The 16,529-nt window shown below is 57.6% G+C and overlaps 1 protein-coding gene across 1 annotated transcript; it reads right to left on the bottom strand.

Annotated features, from left to right (window-relative positions):
- Nucleotides 1-2,304: 2,304 nt before the first annotated feature.
- On the bottom strand, nucleotides 2,305-15,835 carry MB (myoglobin). The gene is made up of 4 exons (XM_025461261.3): nucleotides 15,728-15,835; nucleotides 11,657-11,759; nucleotides 6,553-6,775; nucleotides 2,305-2,989 (listed from the first exon to the last, which is right to left on the bottom strand). The coding sequence occupies exons 2-4, from the start codon at nucleotides 11,749-11,751 to the stop codon at nucleotides 2,843-2,845; spliced, it is 465 nt and encodes a 154-aa protein (XP_025317046.1). The 5' UTR covers nucleotides 11,752-11,759; nucleotides 15,728-15,835; the 3' UTR covers nucleotides 2,305-2,842.
- Between the last annotated feature and the right edge of the window lie 694 nt (nucleotides 15,836-16,529).

The following is a 16,529-nucleotide window of genomic DNA, read 5'->3' as shown; positions in this document are numbered from 1 at the left end:
CTCAATAAATATTCGTTGAATCAAAGCAGAATAAACGCCGTTGCAGGATTACATTTGTACAATATTCGCCCCTACTCCTCCCCCCGCTCTGCTCCCTCCCGCAGGATTTCTTTTCTTCTTTTGCTCTTTCCTTTTCAGACAGCAAAGGCATTTCTGAGCCCCAGGCTCAGGAAAAGACGTGACTACTGAAAGCAAGAAAAACATGTCTCTTGTGTGGATTTGCGGATTCAAAAGCTCAGGCCCTGAGAGGACCAGAAAGAACACATAGAAAGGGCAAAGATTTGGAGGAAATCGCAAGGCATCCCTGCTTCCCAGGCTGGAAAAAAATGTTCTGAACTGTCAGAAGGAGAAGAGCTGAAAAAGAAACAGATTGATTGCAGTGGGGGCGGGGGGGGCAGAGAAAGTAGTTCTTGGAGGTGCTTGTGTGTGATGTAGGAAAAAGCACCCCTTCTGGGAGCCCAGCTTGGCAACTGGAGCACAGACCGAATGCTGCCCTTAGTTGGTTCTGTCCTCCAGTGCTCATGTGGAGTGCACAACCTGTACAACCATACAGGGCACCCCTGCGCACCCCTGCCAAACCCCGGAGGAGGCTGGGAAAGCTCAGACAGGACCGTAGGGTCTAGACTCCGAGGAAATCTGTGCCTCCCATCCCAGGTGAAGCCCTCATGGGGCAGGGGTGGTCCTACAAAGAAGTGGCCCAGGCAGAAGGAGCCTGGGAGAGCCTCAGGGTTTCCCCAAGCACCTGATGAGGACCCTAAGTGAGGACCAGGTGGGCTGCAGCCTCCCTGAGGACCCCTGGGAAAAGATGACAGCCACAGGTCGCCACCTTCCCGCCCACACGCGCCACTACTTGGCACACGGACACCGCCTTAGAATGAGCCAAAACCCCAAGGAAATTTGGGACCAGAGAGCGCCCGACCTCCAGGAGACTGAGACGGAGCATGTGCCTCGGAGCCACAGTGAGGATCCCAAATAGAAAAAAAGAGGTCGCGTTTTGGGCACATCAAAGGTGTGCACGGAGATTCTCCCACCGGCTGTGCCCAGCGAATATCCTGTGGAACGTGCGCTGAATGAATGACACGTGACCGGTACTTCTCTGCAGCCCTGATCCATTCTGCCCCGGTCTCATTATCAGGGCCCCCGAGCTCGCCAACCCTCGAGGGCAGGGACCAGCCTGCGGCAACTCCAGGTCCTGGACACGGGCCTACGTGCAAGTGCTCCCGGCCTGCGCATTCAACGGAATTATTATAAATGCACGGAATTTTCCCCAGGCTCCATGACCCGAACTTCCCCTCCCCTGCCCTCCCACTCTCTCAGATGGCAGAATTCCCAAAGCCCTACGAGGGGGACCGTGGATACAGCAGCACAGCCTGATGGGTGAGCCTTTTAGGATTTGAGACGTGTCTACACTAGCAGAGGAGCCCTGCCCCGTTCAGCTGCCGCCGCGAATCTTGGCGTGGTCTGAGGTCGGGCTCATCACAGGCAGTTGGACCTCGGGGATTCAAGGGCAGAGGTGACTAGGTCACTGGTTCTAGGAGTTCCTAGAGCTTTATGGGGCCGAGGACTTGGAGCTTCCCGGAGCTAGCACCGGGGTCTTACGTGCTTCGAGGCCCTCCCGGCCTGGGCACTCCGATGGCCCCGGGCCACCTCTCCCCCGGCCCCTGTCCATGGCCTGGGCTCCAGCCTGCCACCTGCCTGGTGGCCACGGTCACATAACATTTTATTCTGGGTCCTTGTGGTAAGACCACACATCCTGTCCGTGTTCGGCATCTGTAGATGTGGATCGTGTCTCCTGGCCCGTGTCTGTGAGTTCTTTCCCCTGCGTCTGTCCCTCCTCTGTGGCCAGAAGGTCAGTGCCCGCCCCTGGCTGGCCACCTCTTTGCCTCCCCAGCTGGAGTCCCCGCTGCCTCCCCAGCTCTGAACCCGGCTTTGTCACTCACTAGCAGTGTCCTTGGCATGTTATTGAAGTTGCTGTAACCACGGTGACCGCCCCCCCCCCTCGCCCCCCAGGCCTCTCCTCTGGGTGCAACTGCTTGCCTCTGGGTGCAAAGGTCTGGTGACCAGCCCACCTCCGCCACCCACAGGGCTCCCCTCACCACCCAGCCCCTGCAATTCCCCATGCCCCGCATGGGGTCCCTGCCACTGAGGGTGATCTGAGGAGGGCAGGTTCCGTCTGTTTCCCTCCTCTCCTCCTCTCCCTCTGCCTCCACCCCCCAGGGCTGTCTGCGCACACAATCCCAGCCGTTTCTTCCCTGGGGCCCTCTTCACTTGCTCCAGGAGAGGAAGCTCACCAGACAGAGACTATGATGTTGCAGGGTCTTTTATTAAAACCAGGTGAGTCACTCCATTCGCTGAGAAAAGGCACACTTATGTTCCAGATCCACGTCGCCTCCCTCGGGCTGGGGGGTGGCTGGCCCACTCTGTCCAGACCTCTTTTTCATTACAGATGGACACTGGGGGGCAGTGATGGATCAGAGCGTTCTTATGGCCGGGCCTTGGTTTATGGCTTGGATTTGGGATCAGAGGGGAGGGTGAAGGTGTGGTTGAGTTTGAGGAGGTTGGAGGGATTGGGCTGGAGTTTAGGAGAGAGGAGAAGTGTGACCAGAACTCTGTGGGCCACAGTGAGCAAAGGGCCACACTCCTCCCGGCCCCCGGGGCGGTGACCCTCCACAAGGGGCCCAGGCCCCAGGCCCGCGAAGCCACCCTGCACAGCCTCTCCCGCCCACTTCTCATCAACAAAGCGGACACTCAGAAGCAAAGTCTACACGGCTACAGGAGATCAGACCCGCCCGCCCCTGGGGCCCCGGGGCCCACGTGGGTGGGGGCGACAGCGTCCAGGGGCTTAGCCCTGGAACCCCAGCTCCTTGTACTTGGCGGCGATGTCATTCCGGAACAGCTCCAGGGCCTTTTTCATGGCCGCCTCGGTGTCGGCGTGGAAGTCCCCGGAATGCTTGCTCTGCAGGACCTGGATGATGGCATCTGAGATGAACTGCAGTGGGGAGGAGAGGGGTGCGGGTCACAGGAGCCAGACGGGAATCAGGCTGAGCGCCCCCTTCTCTTTATTCCACGCCCATTTATGAAGCGCTTACGCTTACTACACACCAGGCGTGCGTCCAAGGGCTGTCCGTGGATTCGTTCCTCCGCTCCCTACCACCCTGTAAGACAGGTGCCCCGGGGAGCCAGGCCCACCTCGGTACGGGCTCCAGGTCACGTAGCCAGGTGGGCCGGCTCACCTGCCACCCTCCTCAGCTAGTGCTGGGGATGCGGGGGCCCGGGGCACTGCCTCCGCGCTGGCAGCCAGAGGGAAGGGAAATGCTCCTATTCCATGGTTTTACCCAGGATTTTGCAGCCAGAAAATCTAGGAAAAAACTGTTTCCATCCACGTATGTTTAATTTTTGCATTCAGTGGCTTAGTGTGGTTATTGCTCCAAGTAGCCTGTGTGGGCGCTGGTGGGGGTGGGGGGCAGAGCATCCTATTTTCTATACCAAACACAGAGCCGGTGCTCAGAATTATTGGTGGAGGGGAAGGAGGGAGGTCGAGGAAGGACCACTGCTCGCCCTCAGGACCCATCCTGTCCCGTATCAACCTCACGTCCCACGTGCGCTCAGACACCCACAGCGTCATTCCCAGGAACATCTACAGCACCGCTGCTTTAGCCACTGAAAGATCTCAGCGCCATAAAATGCCACTGGGCCTTTTTGACATTTAGTCAAGACTTGATGCCAACCACAGCCCTGGCCGGTGGACCAAGCGGTATCAGGTTACAGAGGCCCAGACGGAAATGTAGCCAGATCACATAGCAAGTGGACGGCAGGGCTGGAATTTGCACCCAGGGGGTTGTAGACAAACGGCCGCCAGAGCCAGGGACGGACGCAGGGACCGCACCTCGGTTGGCTTTTCCCATTTTCTCACCCCGAGCACAAGTGACCACAGGCTGGTGGCGGGGGGCACATGTTGACAGAGACCTCAAGAGGCACAAATGGCAACACCCAGTAAACACGGTTCTGCCCAGAAATAGGGACGGCGGGGCGCCCGGGGGGCGCAGTGGGTTAAGCGTCAGATTCTTGGTTTCGGCCCAGGTCATGATCTCAGGTTGGTTGTGAGATCGAGCCCCGCATCAGGCTTCACACTGGGCATGGAGCCTGCTTAAGATCCTCTCCCTCTGCCCCTGCCCCTCCTCCCGGCCCTCATGCTCTCTCTCTTTCGCTCTCAAAAAATAAGAAAGAAAAAGGAAGAGACAGGGACAGCTCCACAAACACCTGCCTTTGGGCACCGATCTGGACACGTGCGTAAGCTCACCCTTCAGGTCATAAATGTCACACAACAGAGAGGGGGTTCGGGCTACCGTGACGTAAACCCTGCCCTGGAGACCGTGGGATACCCAGGTTCCAGGCCCTGCTCTGTTGTGACCCCTATGTGTGACTTCACCCTAAAACAGCGGCTCAGGCGACCCCATCGGGTCTCCCCACTCAGACCCTAGTGGCCCTGGGGCAGAGCCACTAACATCTAGGAGAGTGTGGGCCAGGCCAGCCGGACAATTGAGAAAAGTTGCCCTTGGCACCCAGCGCCCTCTGTGGTCCCCTCCGTCCCAGCTGGGGAGCAGCAGCCCCTTTGCAGAGCATGGGAGGAGGTCTCACAGCGGGGTGGGGGGACCCCGGGGCTCCGCCTCAGATTTTGCAGGGTTTGCAGTGAATTAAACTTGTTTGAAGTAGACCTGGGTTCTTGTCCCTGGGCCTGCGAGGTGACCTTGAGTCATCGTTTTCTCTCTCTGAGCCTGCTTCCCGGTCCCCCTAGAGGCTCATTCAGGCTGTACAGTGAGGCCACCACATGCCACTGGGGTTCAGAAATGGGAGAGCGGGGGTCTGCCCCCGAGGAGCTCATGCCCCAGCCCAGAGATGCAGCTGGGGAGATGCAGAAATCACAGTACAGCCGGGCAGGTGCCCTGGCAGGGGTGAGGCGGGGCGGGGGGTGGTGCTGGTGGATGGAGCAGCTGATGGCCACATGCAGGGGAGGTGGCCCCGGGGGATGGACAGGGCTCTGCTGCCAAGAGGAGATGGGGAGGGCAGGGGCCGCAGCGTGCGCAGCATCTCCAAGGCAGGACCCGCTCCTCACGTGTGTGAGGCTGAACGGATGGGCGGGCAGGGCCGACTGGGTGTGATCTGTGAGGCAGCTGTGATTTGTGGGGTGCATGGGGGGAGGCTGAGGGCCTGAAGACATGGGTGGAGGCGGTTGAGAGACGTGGTGCCACAGGGGTGAAGAGCCGGAGTTCCCAGGGCCCGCAGCTCAGACCGCAGCTCAGACCGTAGCCACCGGCTACTTAGCTGTGTGACCTCGGGCCTGCTCCTTAACCTCTCCGAGCCTCCAGTTTCCAAATCTGTGCAGTGGGTATGAGAAGGACACCTGCCTGGCGCGGGGTCTGCTAATTCCTGCCCCATGTCCGTCTTCTCCCTCTGCCTGGGTAACAGAACACCAGCTGTACCTGCAGCGGCGAGAGGCCTACCATCCCCGGTTCCCGTGCAGACCGATGTGGTCTTACAACTGACTTCTGGCCAGTGAGACGTAAACAAAACTGTTGGATGGAATTTCTGTGACTCCCTAAAAGAGAGCTTTCCTCTCTTCTTCCTGCTTCCTGTTTGGAGTATAGCACGGATGGCTGGAGCTCTCGCAGCCACGTTGGACCAGGAGTCAACTTTGGGGATTCACGCCAACATCGGCAGCAGGGAAAGAGCCTGCCCCCGGGTGGCTGTGGGGCCCCCAAGCCAGCTCTGGACTCCCTACTTCTGAACTTCCTTTGTGGCAGAGAAGAAGGCGCCCTGGATGCAGTGCCTCATCTGGGGGAGGCTGTGGGAATTCCACGCAGCCATCCAGGTGAAGGCTTCCCTGGCCCCTCCTCATGGTAGCGATGACCACGATCTTGATCCTCCTCCCTGCACCAGCCTGGCTACTGCTCCCACCTCCAGGGATTGCTCCTATCCCCCTGAGGCCCTCTCCACCACCCCCTGACCCCAGTGCTTCCTCTTGTCACACCCCTCCCCCAACTGGCTGTAGAGGCAAGACCTGCAGCTCAGACTCTCCCCTGCCCACCAACTCCCCCCATCCACCAGCCACCCCTACCCCAGGATGGAGCCCCAGCAATTGTCCTGCCACTTCCCGTGGCACAGGGGCTAGAAGCAGAGGGTCGGCCCCTGGTTTGAATCCTGGGAGTGTGCCACAGACAAGCTATCACCCCTCCCTGTGCCTCAGTTTACTCATCTGCCCAATGGGTACAAGAATGGTACCTTCCCGCAGGGGGCAGGGAAGGGGTGCACCCCTGCTTCCTCTGAATAACATTCTGATTTGGGGGAGAAATGGGTTTAGTCTCTGTGACCCCCGGAGGAAGACAAAGCAGGCAACAGCTCCCCTTTACAGATAAGGGAACAGGGGGTACAAAGAGGAAGCACAGCGGTCACCCATGCATCAGCGGCCCAGCTGGAACTCAGGCCCAAATCACACCCCTTTCGAGGCTCTTCCTTCCTCTTGCCCGCCCTGCCCGCCCCTGCCCTGCCTCCCACCTCCAGGTACTTGACGGGGATCTTGTGCTTGGTGGCATGTGACTGGGCCAGGGGCTTCAGCTCGGCCTCGTGATGCCCCTTCTTCTTAAGGATGCCCCCCAGGGCGGTGAGCACGGTGTTGCCATGCTTCTTCAGGTCCTCGGAGCCCTTCATCTCATCCTCTGTCTTCAGGTGCTTGAACTTGTCGAACTTATCCAGGGTCTCGGGGTGGTTCTTAAAGAGCCTGTGGGCACAGGGAGATCTGCAGTCAGACACTGCAGTGTCTGGGACACCCCACTGGGACGCGCAGTAGGGTCTGGAGGTGGCCAGGCACCAGTTCCAGCCAGGGCCCCCCTACTTCCCAGCTGGGTGGCCTTGGGTGCGTCCCCCACCTCTGTGCTTCAGCTTTCTCATCTGAGCACACAGATGACTGGTGCCCCACCCGTAGTGGTGATTACGTGAGCGCGAGAAGGACGAGCGCATGCGGCGGAGGGGCTCCCCGTTACCATCTTCCCCATCCTCATCGTCTGCTACTGCTGCCAGGCGGGGAGGGAGGACGTGGTGGCCTGGCTCCCTGGCTTCACCCCAATCTCCTCCAAGTTGTTTGGAGGGCAAGTGACCAACTGGCATCACGGTTAGAGGTGGGGGGCTGGGAGGGGCACCGGGGCTGGAGGACCCTGGATCTGATGGTACCCCCTGTGCACTGGGCCCTGCACCTGCAGGCTGTGCACCTGCATCTCCCATTTTACAGATGAGCACACAGAGGCTCAGAGGGGATAAATCATAACTCAACATTACAGGGTGGGTGTGAGGCAGGGCCAAGGCCTGAGTGACCCAAAAAGTAGACCCAGCAGGGGGCCATCCCTGCGGCTTCCTGCCTTGGGATCATCCTTTGGTTGCCTGAATACTTCCAGCTACAGGAGGCTCACTACCACTCCAGATTAGCTCTCAGGCTCAGAAAGCACTTGCTTGTTTTGTGGTTGGACCCCCTCCCCACTGCGTCCCTTCTGTGCTCCCACAGTAGATGGTGAGGCCCCTGGGGTGGGGCAGGGGAGGGAGCCACCTGCCCCGGAGCCAGTGAGTTGGCCGCAGACAGGACTCTGCCCGTGAACCTGAGCATCCACCTGAACCTTGGACCTGCGTTTCCTGCTGTGGAAAGGTGGGTGTTGGCTGAAGGGAGTCCTACCTGCCGCCTGGGCAGGGGTGGTTCTCCCCATTTCACCTGTTGGCGAGAGGCCTACAGAGGTAGGTGACATGCCCAGGGTCACCGGCTGGCCGGTGGTGGCAAGGCCTGCTGCAGGGGCTGGATGGTTCTACAGCTCACACCCAAGGTGGTGTGTCACAGCCTGAAGTGTTGGCAGGGGTGACACTACCTGCTCGGCTTTCCCGCCCCCAGCTTCAGGCCCTGGGAAAGTTTGTCCTGTATAACTTCCCGCCGAGGCCTGCAGCCCTGCCGCTGACATGCTCCTGTTTGTGACCACATCCGACGGCACACACCCATATTCACGGGCACACGCCCAGACACACACAGGCGTGCACAGGGTAGCACCAGCAGGGAGCACATCCTTCCCCCAGGAGCCAATCCCTCCTGCTTCCCCAGATCGCCCAGGGCTGTCCTCGCCCTGCCCCGCGTCACCACATCACCAGCCCCAGCCCCGCCAAGCCTTGTGCACTGACAGCTCCTCTCCGGCAATTTTCACCCAAGGGTCCCTGAGCTCCACTTATTATCTGGTGACAATGATCCTCAACCCCCTGCCTGACAGACGCGATACCCAGTACCCGCAGGTGAAGCCCAGATGTCAGGACACTGGAGAGAGCCTGTTGGGGGCAGGAAAGGCCCCAGGACCTGGCACCCAAGGCAGCCAGGGGATCACAGATATCCTGGGGGGCTCCCAGAGGTGATGGAGAAAGAACACGGGGCTGAGATTTGTGGAAGCTGAGGCCCAGTCCCTGCTGCCTCTAATGTGCTGTGTGACGCTGAAGAAGTCACTCAACTTCTCTGGCTCAGGGCTCACCCATCTATAAACCAAAAGGGTCGGTCTAGCTGATATCTCAGCCTCCAAATCCTCAGGCTTGACCCCTGCCTCACCTTCCCCACCAGTGAGCCAGCAAAAGGAGCCCAGATTTACTTTGAACAGTGCGGGAAAATCGGGCTAGTCAGCACCCCCAGACCATTCTGGAGCCTCCCTCCCCTGGCCCATGGTCCTGCCGCCGGGAGCCCCGGGCAGCCACACAAGGCCACACCTGGGTTTACCTGCAAATGGACAGAGGAAACCCCTCACCCCACAGAGAAGGGTGGAAAGATTTTCTCTACTGGTTCAGAAGCCCCGTGTTGTCACCTCCAGTCCCACATCCACCCACCTCGCTTGTCACAGGCCCAGGAGGCCCCCTCCCAGCCATCCTCTGAATGGAGGCCCCATCGGACACCCACACGGCAGACTGAGGACTGGGACCTGCTCCGAGGACTACTTCTCTGCTCCAGACCCAAGAACCGGACTGAGGAGGGGGCCCCCTCTGGTGTGGCAGGAGCGGGGGTAGGGGACCAGTGGAGTGCGGGGCTCCCAAGCGGGCGTGTGATAGGCCAGGGTCCGAGCTGCCTGGATTTGAATTCCAGCTGTGCGACCGTGGGCAAGTCACTCAACCTCTCTGTTCAGGGTGGTGATCATAACATCTACCCCATAAGGCACTTGTGAGGCTTTAAGTGAGTGAAGATGTATGAAGCACCCAACACAGGGCCAGGTGGGGTGCACGTGTCCATACTCGCTGTCCTCACCCCTCCTTCTTGTCGCCACCACCGTGATCACTGCCACGGCCCCCACCGTCACCAATATCATCACCATCACCATCATCGCCATCAGGATCAGGGATTTGGGGTCCTGCTGCAGCCGCCTCTGGCTGGCAGTGACCCTCAGGCCCTGTTTCCTCTCTGTAACAAGAGAAGTACTGGCTACCAGCAGTGATTTTCAAACATTTCGTGGCCTCAAAATTCTTGGCCTAAATGCAAAAATATAAGAGAAGGAAAGGCAGGAGCACACCCGGAAGCCCCCTCGGTCCGGGGCCCCTGCCCGGCTCCTGCAGCCAGGCTCTCCAAGCGACCCTCGGGTCTTTTCGTTCCAGCCCTTTGTGATCATGTAATTGCAGCGAAGCCCTCGGTGTTTTATTAGCAGGCTCAGTGGAGCAGATTTGTTGTCTTTTACAGTCAGACGTGGAGGACAATGACCTTGCCAAGGTCGCTGAGGAAGCCCAGGCTCAGGGCTGGAACAGAACCAAGAGGCTAGCTCTCACAGAGGCACGTGCAGCCCCGGGAATTAGCATCCCCTCCCCGCCCTCCACACAGAGGGGGGCCCTCCTGCCCGACCCCAACACCCAGCGGGCGGGACCGGTTGGCATGGTCTCCAGTTTCTGCACGTCCCACAGCCTAGGACACAGCAGGGCACTGAGCTTTCTGGGACCTTCCAGGGCCCTAGAGTCTCAGGCATCACGTCTCATCCCTGGCCCCTGGCCCCTGGCAGGTCTTCTTGATCCACCCTGGGCCAGGAGGGAATGTTTCCCCTGATGACATAATACTCCAAGTCTCCTTCAAGTCACTGCCCTGGGGGGCTGGTGGCCCCCAGATCACCTTGGAGAGACTTGCACTTGGCAAACTGGTCCCCAACCCCAACAACCCTGCCTCTTCTCCAAAAGCAAGGGAGGAGCATGGGCTCAGGGAATGCCAGGACCTGAGAGCAGAGAGGGACCTCAGAGACCCTGGCAGACAACCAAGAGGCAAACAGGACCAGGAGAGGAGGAGTGACTTGTCCAAGGTCACACAGTAAATGTGGCTGCAGAGCAGATGTCAATTTGGGGGGTACTTTTGTCTCCCCAAACAGGACCTGTTGCAGCCCCTGCAGCCTGCTATCAGAGGACAGGCGGAGAAAGGCATAAGGGGACACCCCAATTATGCTACCACCCTTCCCCAACGTTTCTAGCGTGGCCACCCAGGGCTCGGACTTCGGGTCACAGAGCTTATGGGCCTGGCCATTCTCCCTGGATGGGGGAGTGGGAACGGAAGCGCGAGGGAGACTGGAAAGACACCTGAGTGGGAGAGGAAAATCTGGCTGACAAAGGAGAAGGTCCCCTTGCTCCCAGCTGCAGAAATGTTGATTTACGTCCAGTTACATGGTTGACTCGTGCTGCCCAGAGCATGAGAGAAGGGACCAGAGAGGGGTCTCACACCATCTGGGGTGGCGGGCAGTGGGAAAAGAAAGTCCCACAGTCCATCCTTTATGGACAAAGCTTGGGATTTTGTTTTCTTTTGCGTATTCTGGAACCCCTTGCTATAGCAGTCAAGCCGTGCTTGGAGGCCACACCACTCAGAGCTCTCGAATTCAACCTTCCTCAACATTTGGGGTCACGAAACGGGCCTCTGTCTTCTGTTTTCTAATTATCGTACTGTGAAGATCCGTAGTCTGGCTCCACCCATAACAATTACTACCACCTTCTAGAACCTGTTATATTCCAGGAACAGTGCCAGGCCCTTCACGCGCATTATCTTATTCCATTCTCACTTCCACTCGAAAATGTAGATATTAGCATCCCCCCCTACCCCGCCGCCATTGTAGAGGAGAGGCTGTTAGACTCAGAGAGGTTGTGCACCATCCCAAAGGTCACACAGCTGCTCAGTGGCAGAGCCAATTCTTGAGCTGCAGGTCTCATCTAGAAGACCATGTCTTAGCCTTGACAGCTTACAGACCTTACAGGACTTGTGACTCAGGGGAGGTCCTGCCCCGCTCAGGTCCTTTATGTCCTCATCCATTAAGTGACACAGCTGGACGAGACGCCTCGGGGCCCTTGCTCATTCTGTCTACAATTCTAGGATTCCTCTTGGTGGGCACAAGGCACCCAGGGTTTGAGCACCAGTCTTCTCTTGCTGCTGACACAGGCATGAGCTGGATCCCTTTTCCTTTCTCCCTTCCCGGACTCAAGTCCCTGACTCTTACAAAGCAAAGGGGAACCAAGCGGGGGCTTAATAAATTCAACTGATGCAGCCAACTGGTCAACCCCACACAAATGTTCCACCTTACAGGCTCACACCTTTGATCTTTGAGGGGTGGGTGACAGAGGCAATGGGATCTCTTCCTTTTACCTGATGAGGACCTCCTGCCCATGGCCCGCCAGGTCAGTCTCCACCTTCCCCCAGATGTTCAGCACCAACTGCCATTCCCCGTCGCTGAGCCCCATGGTACAGGCTGAAGAAGACAAAAAGAGCAAGTCCGGGCTGACTCGGCGTCCTGGCTTTGACAGCTGGGGTTTGAGATCGCCTGGCCCCAAAGGGATTTTATACTTTCCCTGAAGCTTGACACAGATCACTTGACGGCTCGCTCACTCTCTCTCTCTCTTTCTCTCCTCCTCCCTTCTTTTCATGTGGGGTCTAATCTTTTCCTTTCTGTAGCTCTCACATGGAAGCTATTTTGGGGCAGGTGCCATTGTGGGGTGGTAGGACAACTCAGGCCACAGGGGCGTGGGGGTGTTTGTGTATGTGGCAAGAGCAGGGAGGAGGCTGGGCCACTGTCTGGAGTCTCCGAGGCCAGCAGAAAGGGCACCATCAAAGCCAAAGCCAGCAGCCTGAAACTCAACTCCCCCCGTTGTCAGCCATCCCAGGAGGAGCTGTCATGTTTTCAAGCTCAGGCAGCAGCACGCTGGCTGGTCCTGGGGCTGGCCTGGCCCTGAGAGTCTCCTTGTCCACAGCCCGCCCACTTTGCCAGACTGCCCCTCACCCAGGCAGAGGCGGAGGGCAGGAGCCAAGGTGGTACCCCTTATAGCTGGTTGAAGCCCAGGCAAACCCACAGCTCCGTGGAGTCTGAATTTTCCCACTGTACCCAGAAAACTCCTGGCTTAGTGGCCTTCACAGCCTTACTCAGCTATTTCCTTCTGAGAAGCTTTGCTTGACATCCCCCCCTGAGGCACAATTAATTTCTTCCGCCTTCCATTTACATGTAGGTACTCCTGCTGTGCTGCTCCCTTCATTGGGCCATGTTTCCATGCTGGCTCCATCCATCCATCCATCCATCCATCCATCTACTCGCTCACCCATCCATCATCTGTCCGTCCATCCATCCATCCATCCATCCATCCACTCTCTCACCCATTCATCCATCATCTGCCCATCAATCCATTCATCCATCCAACACATAGTTAGGGAGTATCTACTGTGTGATGGAAACTGCTACATGCCAAGGAAAACAAAACTAAATGAACACATTCTTGTGTTCAAGAAACTCATAATCTCTTGGGGAGACAAAAGGAACAAGCTTATAGTACAGTTGATTTAGTGCTATGATCAAGGTACACAGGCCCTTCTTTTCATCAACACAGAATTTTACAGTTTACCAAGTGCCTCCTTGGGTGGGATTACATCTAATTTTCACGAAGGCCTTGCAAAGTAATGAGTATCATCACTCCATTTTATAGCTGAGGACACTGAGGTTCAGAAAGAATAAGCAGGTGTCCTGGCTGTCCTGAGTCTATACTGGACTCGTCAGTTATGAGTACCCCACATATACAGCTCTTTCTAAAGGCATCTGCTCTGCTCTAGTCTCTCCATGACCATGTGGGTCATGTTCTTTCCCCATGCTCCTGTCAGTCACAGGTGACCGGACCAGGGCTGGCATGTAACCTGAGGTAGCCAATGGCAGGGCTGTGTCCATCTGTCCGTATCTGTTAGTTACATCAATCAGATCCCTTCCCCAAACATGAAGGGGGCATTTGGCAAGAATTGTCTAGGTGGTAGGAAGTGTGGCATCGAAGATAGTCCATTTCATGGCCAACACTGAGTAAGAACCCCAAACTTAGAGCTCTTTGGTATAATCTAGGGGTTCAGAAGTCACTCAGTTCTCTGTCAAGTCTGGCCCAATTCCCATTTGGGGATCACCATGAGCTGCTACTTCCTGTATGACCCCTCATGCCTCCTTTCAGTGAGCCTTGTCTATGTCTTTATTGTATCAGCTCGTTCCCAACCAGAGGCTCAGGGCTGCTTCTCAGGCGCCCCTCCCAGACCCTGTGCTCCAGGAGTCCCACTCGAGGCTCGTGTTAACCCAGGGATGTGGAGCCCATCCACCGTTCACAGTGGAAGGTGTAGAGGGACAATGAGTAGCTAAAAACGCCAAGGGATGGAGAAGGAATTGGGGCGGGGGTGGGGGGTGGCTATCCTATGTCTATTCAATCAGCTGCCCAGTACTAACGGCTTACTCCATGCCAGGCCCAGGAACAAGAGAAAAGGCAACTCCAGGAAGGTCTGCCAGGGGCTTAGACCTTCAGCCACCGCCGCCCCTCCTCTCGGTCACTCGCTGCAGGCCGAGCCCCACAGGGCAGGGCGGCGTGGTGCCCCACCTGGCTGTAAGGGCACTGTGCCCGCTGCCCGGGGCTGGTGAGCAGTGGGGCTGGGACCCAATCTGAAGCCACAGCTCTGCCATCCCCAGCCTCTGAGCTGTCTGGGGACAGCCTGAGCATTTAAAAGCTCATCAAATCATTACTGACGCTAAAGTGTTGAATACTTAGCTGTCACCCCTTGGCAGGCGCCCCCATTAACTGGCGTGCTCATGGAAACCTGTGGCTTTGAAGTCGATGGACCTTTTAAGTTTTACCATTTAAGCTAAGAGGAAGGAGCCGACATCTGTTTGTACTTACACATCTCTACAACAGAACGGGCATTACCTAACGGTTGCCATGGCTACCTGGAGTCGCCAGCTTTGTTTGGGGGCTATAATTATCCCTGCGACAGCCTTCAAATGGCCGGGGCAGAGAAGCGGGAGATGCACGAACTACAAAAACCTCCAGCAGCCTTATCCTCACGTGTGGCACGCGCGCACACACACAGAGGTGGGCTAGTTCAACACTCCGTGGGGCGAAACTGGGTCCCTCCAAGTCGGACGAACCCCGTCCTCTTTCCCTTCTCATGTCACAGGATCCTTTGAATGCAAAAATCCCAGACACGTAGGATCAGTCTCGAGTCTTCAAATTCTGGAGTCTTGAGATCCCAGGGTTAAAGTTCTGAGTCACCAAAGTCTCCCAACTTTGGCCACTTTGGAAACGGGCTCCAGACTCCAGACTCACAGAAAGGCAGGGGTTAGAGAAGTGTAGGAGGATAGGGCTGTCCCGTCTTGAAGCTAACAGGGGACTCTGACGGCAGCTTGTCCAAGAAGATCCCCGGTCCATGCGGGAATTTCCCCTACCGATCATCACCCAGCAACTGCTTGAATACTCCTAGGAGTACTGAGCTCACCACCTAACACTTGAAAGTGTCTTCTTGGGATCCCTGGGTGGCGCAGCGGTTTGGCGCCTGCCTTTGGCCCAGGGCGCGATCCTGGAGACCCGGGATCGAATCCCACATCAGGCTCCCGGGGCATGGAGCCTGCTTCTCCCTCTGCCTGTGTCTCTGCCTCTCTCTCTCTCTCTCTCTCTCTGTGACTATCATAAATAAATAAAAATTAAAATAATAAAAAAAAAAGAAAGTGTCTTCTTTAGGTTGAACCAAAATATGCCTTCCTGTCACACTTACTCCCTTGTCCGTGCTCTGCTGGCTCTTTGGGGATACAGAGGACCAGGAGAGTCTCCCTCATGAAGGAAGCTGCAGGCTTTTCTTGTCCATACTAACCATGCCCAGAACTTGAACTGAGCACCTGCCCCTGGCAAGGTAAACCAGGAGACTCTCTGGCAAAAATAAGATCAGTGTTGCAGTCTTCAAGGCAGCAATTCTCACCTCTCCTTGAGCACATAAAGAGAACTCTTTAGCAAGGGGCTTCCAGCATCCCACTCCCACCCCCACTTCCACACACACACAGGTTTGGGTCCCCAGGTGTCTGTGCAACAAGGACCTGGGAGTTTGCTAGCCCTTGGACAGCCAGCAACTCCCCGCAGTGAATCTGGGGGATTACATGTTAAGACTCCAGCGAGGGAGGGGGTGACTTCGGCCCTTCAGAGCCAAGGGTCCCATCAACCTTGACCGCCTCCCTATCTCCTCCTCCTCCTCCTCCTGGGAGCCGCCCCTTTGGAGGCCAGCCTGTGTCTCCCTCCCGCCCAGCTTAGCCTGCTCCTTCCTGGCAGTCTGCTCTCCTGGTCCAGCGCCAGGCCAGACTGAGCAGACTCGAGGGGGCAGCGGGACCCCCAAGCTCACCCCAGACCCCACTCCTCCCAGCCCCCTGGCAGCCATAGTACTGACCACGTCTCCCCTTCTCCCCAGCTGTCCTCCTGGAGCCTCCAGCCAAGTCGTGGGGCTGGGGGCGGGGAGAGGTGTCTTATAGCAGCCGGACAGAGGCACAGGGAACTAAAAATACAGTTTACATGGCAAAGCTCCTCCTCTCCCTGGAGGCCTGGAGGGGCTTTATTGGAAGAGGACTGGCAGGGACACAAGGATCCCAATATCCCAATAACAGGTGCAGCCTGAGGACACCAGCCTTCCTCCCCGCCCCCCCCTTCTGCAGCCTCAGGGGCCTGGGGGGGTTCCTCTTGCCCCATTTCCCACCTGTCACCGGATGCAGCCCAGCCCCACCTCCGCAGCCCCCTCCCTCCCTCCCCTCCTGGTCCATCTCAAAAAAACAGCTCCAGCTCCAAGAGTCCTCCCCCAACTCCACCGCCTTCCTAGCAGGTGTGCCTTCCTCCCCCCATCCTCACCCCCAGGCTCGGTGCAGCCCTATCTGTCCCCGCTCTGGGCTGCAGCTCCCCATGCCTGCCCGCCAGCTCCCTCAGAAGCACGAGGCACTCACTCCACGTTAGTGCTCTCCAGGACACTGCCCCTCCCAGCAGCCCTTTTTGATAGATGCTTTTATAAACCTCACTTTCCGCAAGAGGAGAAGGAGGCCCAGAGAGTGAGTGAGCAGCGAAGTCACCCAGATAGGAGATGCCAAGTACAATTCGGGGGGGTGGGGGTGGGCAGGCTGGCTCCAGGGGTGTTCGCGCCTGGGGACTGGTCTGAACTTGGCTCCCTCCTCTTCTCCCGCTCACCTCACTGACAGCACACCTAG

This window comes from Canis lupus, chromosome 10 (assembly GCF_003254725.2).
Source record: "Canis lupus dingo isolate Sandy chromosome 10, ASM325472v2, whole genome shotgun sequence".
Lineage (NCBI taxonomy): Eukaryota > Metazoa > Chordata > Mammalia > Carnivora > Canidae > Canis > Canis lupus.
Note: the sequence above shows the minus strand (reverse complement) of the source record. Positions and strands in the feature narration are given on the sequence as shown.

Excerpts from the sequence above, each read along its gene's own strand:
- MB (XM_025461261.3), bottom strand. The coding sequence starts at position 11,751 with ATGGGGCTCAGCGACGGGGAATGGCAGTTGGTGCTGAACATCTGGGGG. Across the intron at positions 6,776-11,656 it reads GGGCAGGAGGTCCTCATCAG|GCTCTTTAAGAACCACCCCG; the intron begins GTAAAAGGAAGA and ends CTGTGCCCACAG. Across the intron at positions 2,990-6,552 it reads TCCCCGTCAAGTACCTGGAG|TTCATCTCAGATGCCATCAT; the intron begins GTGGGAGGCAGG and ends TCCCCACTGCAG.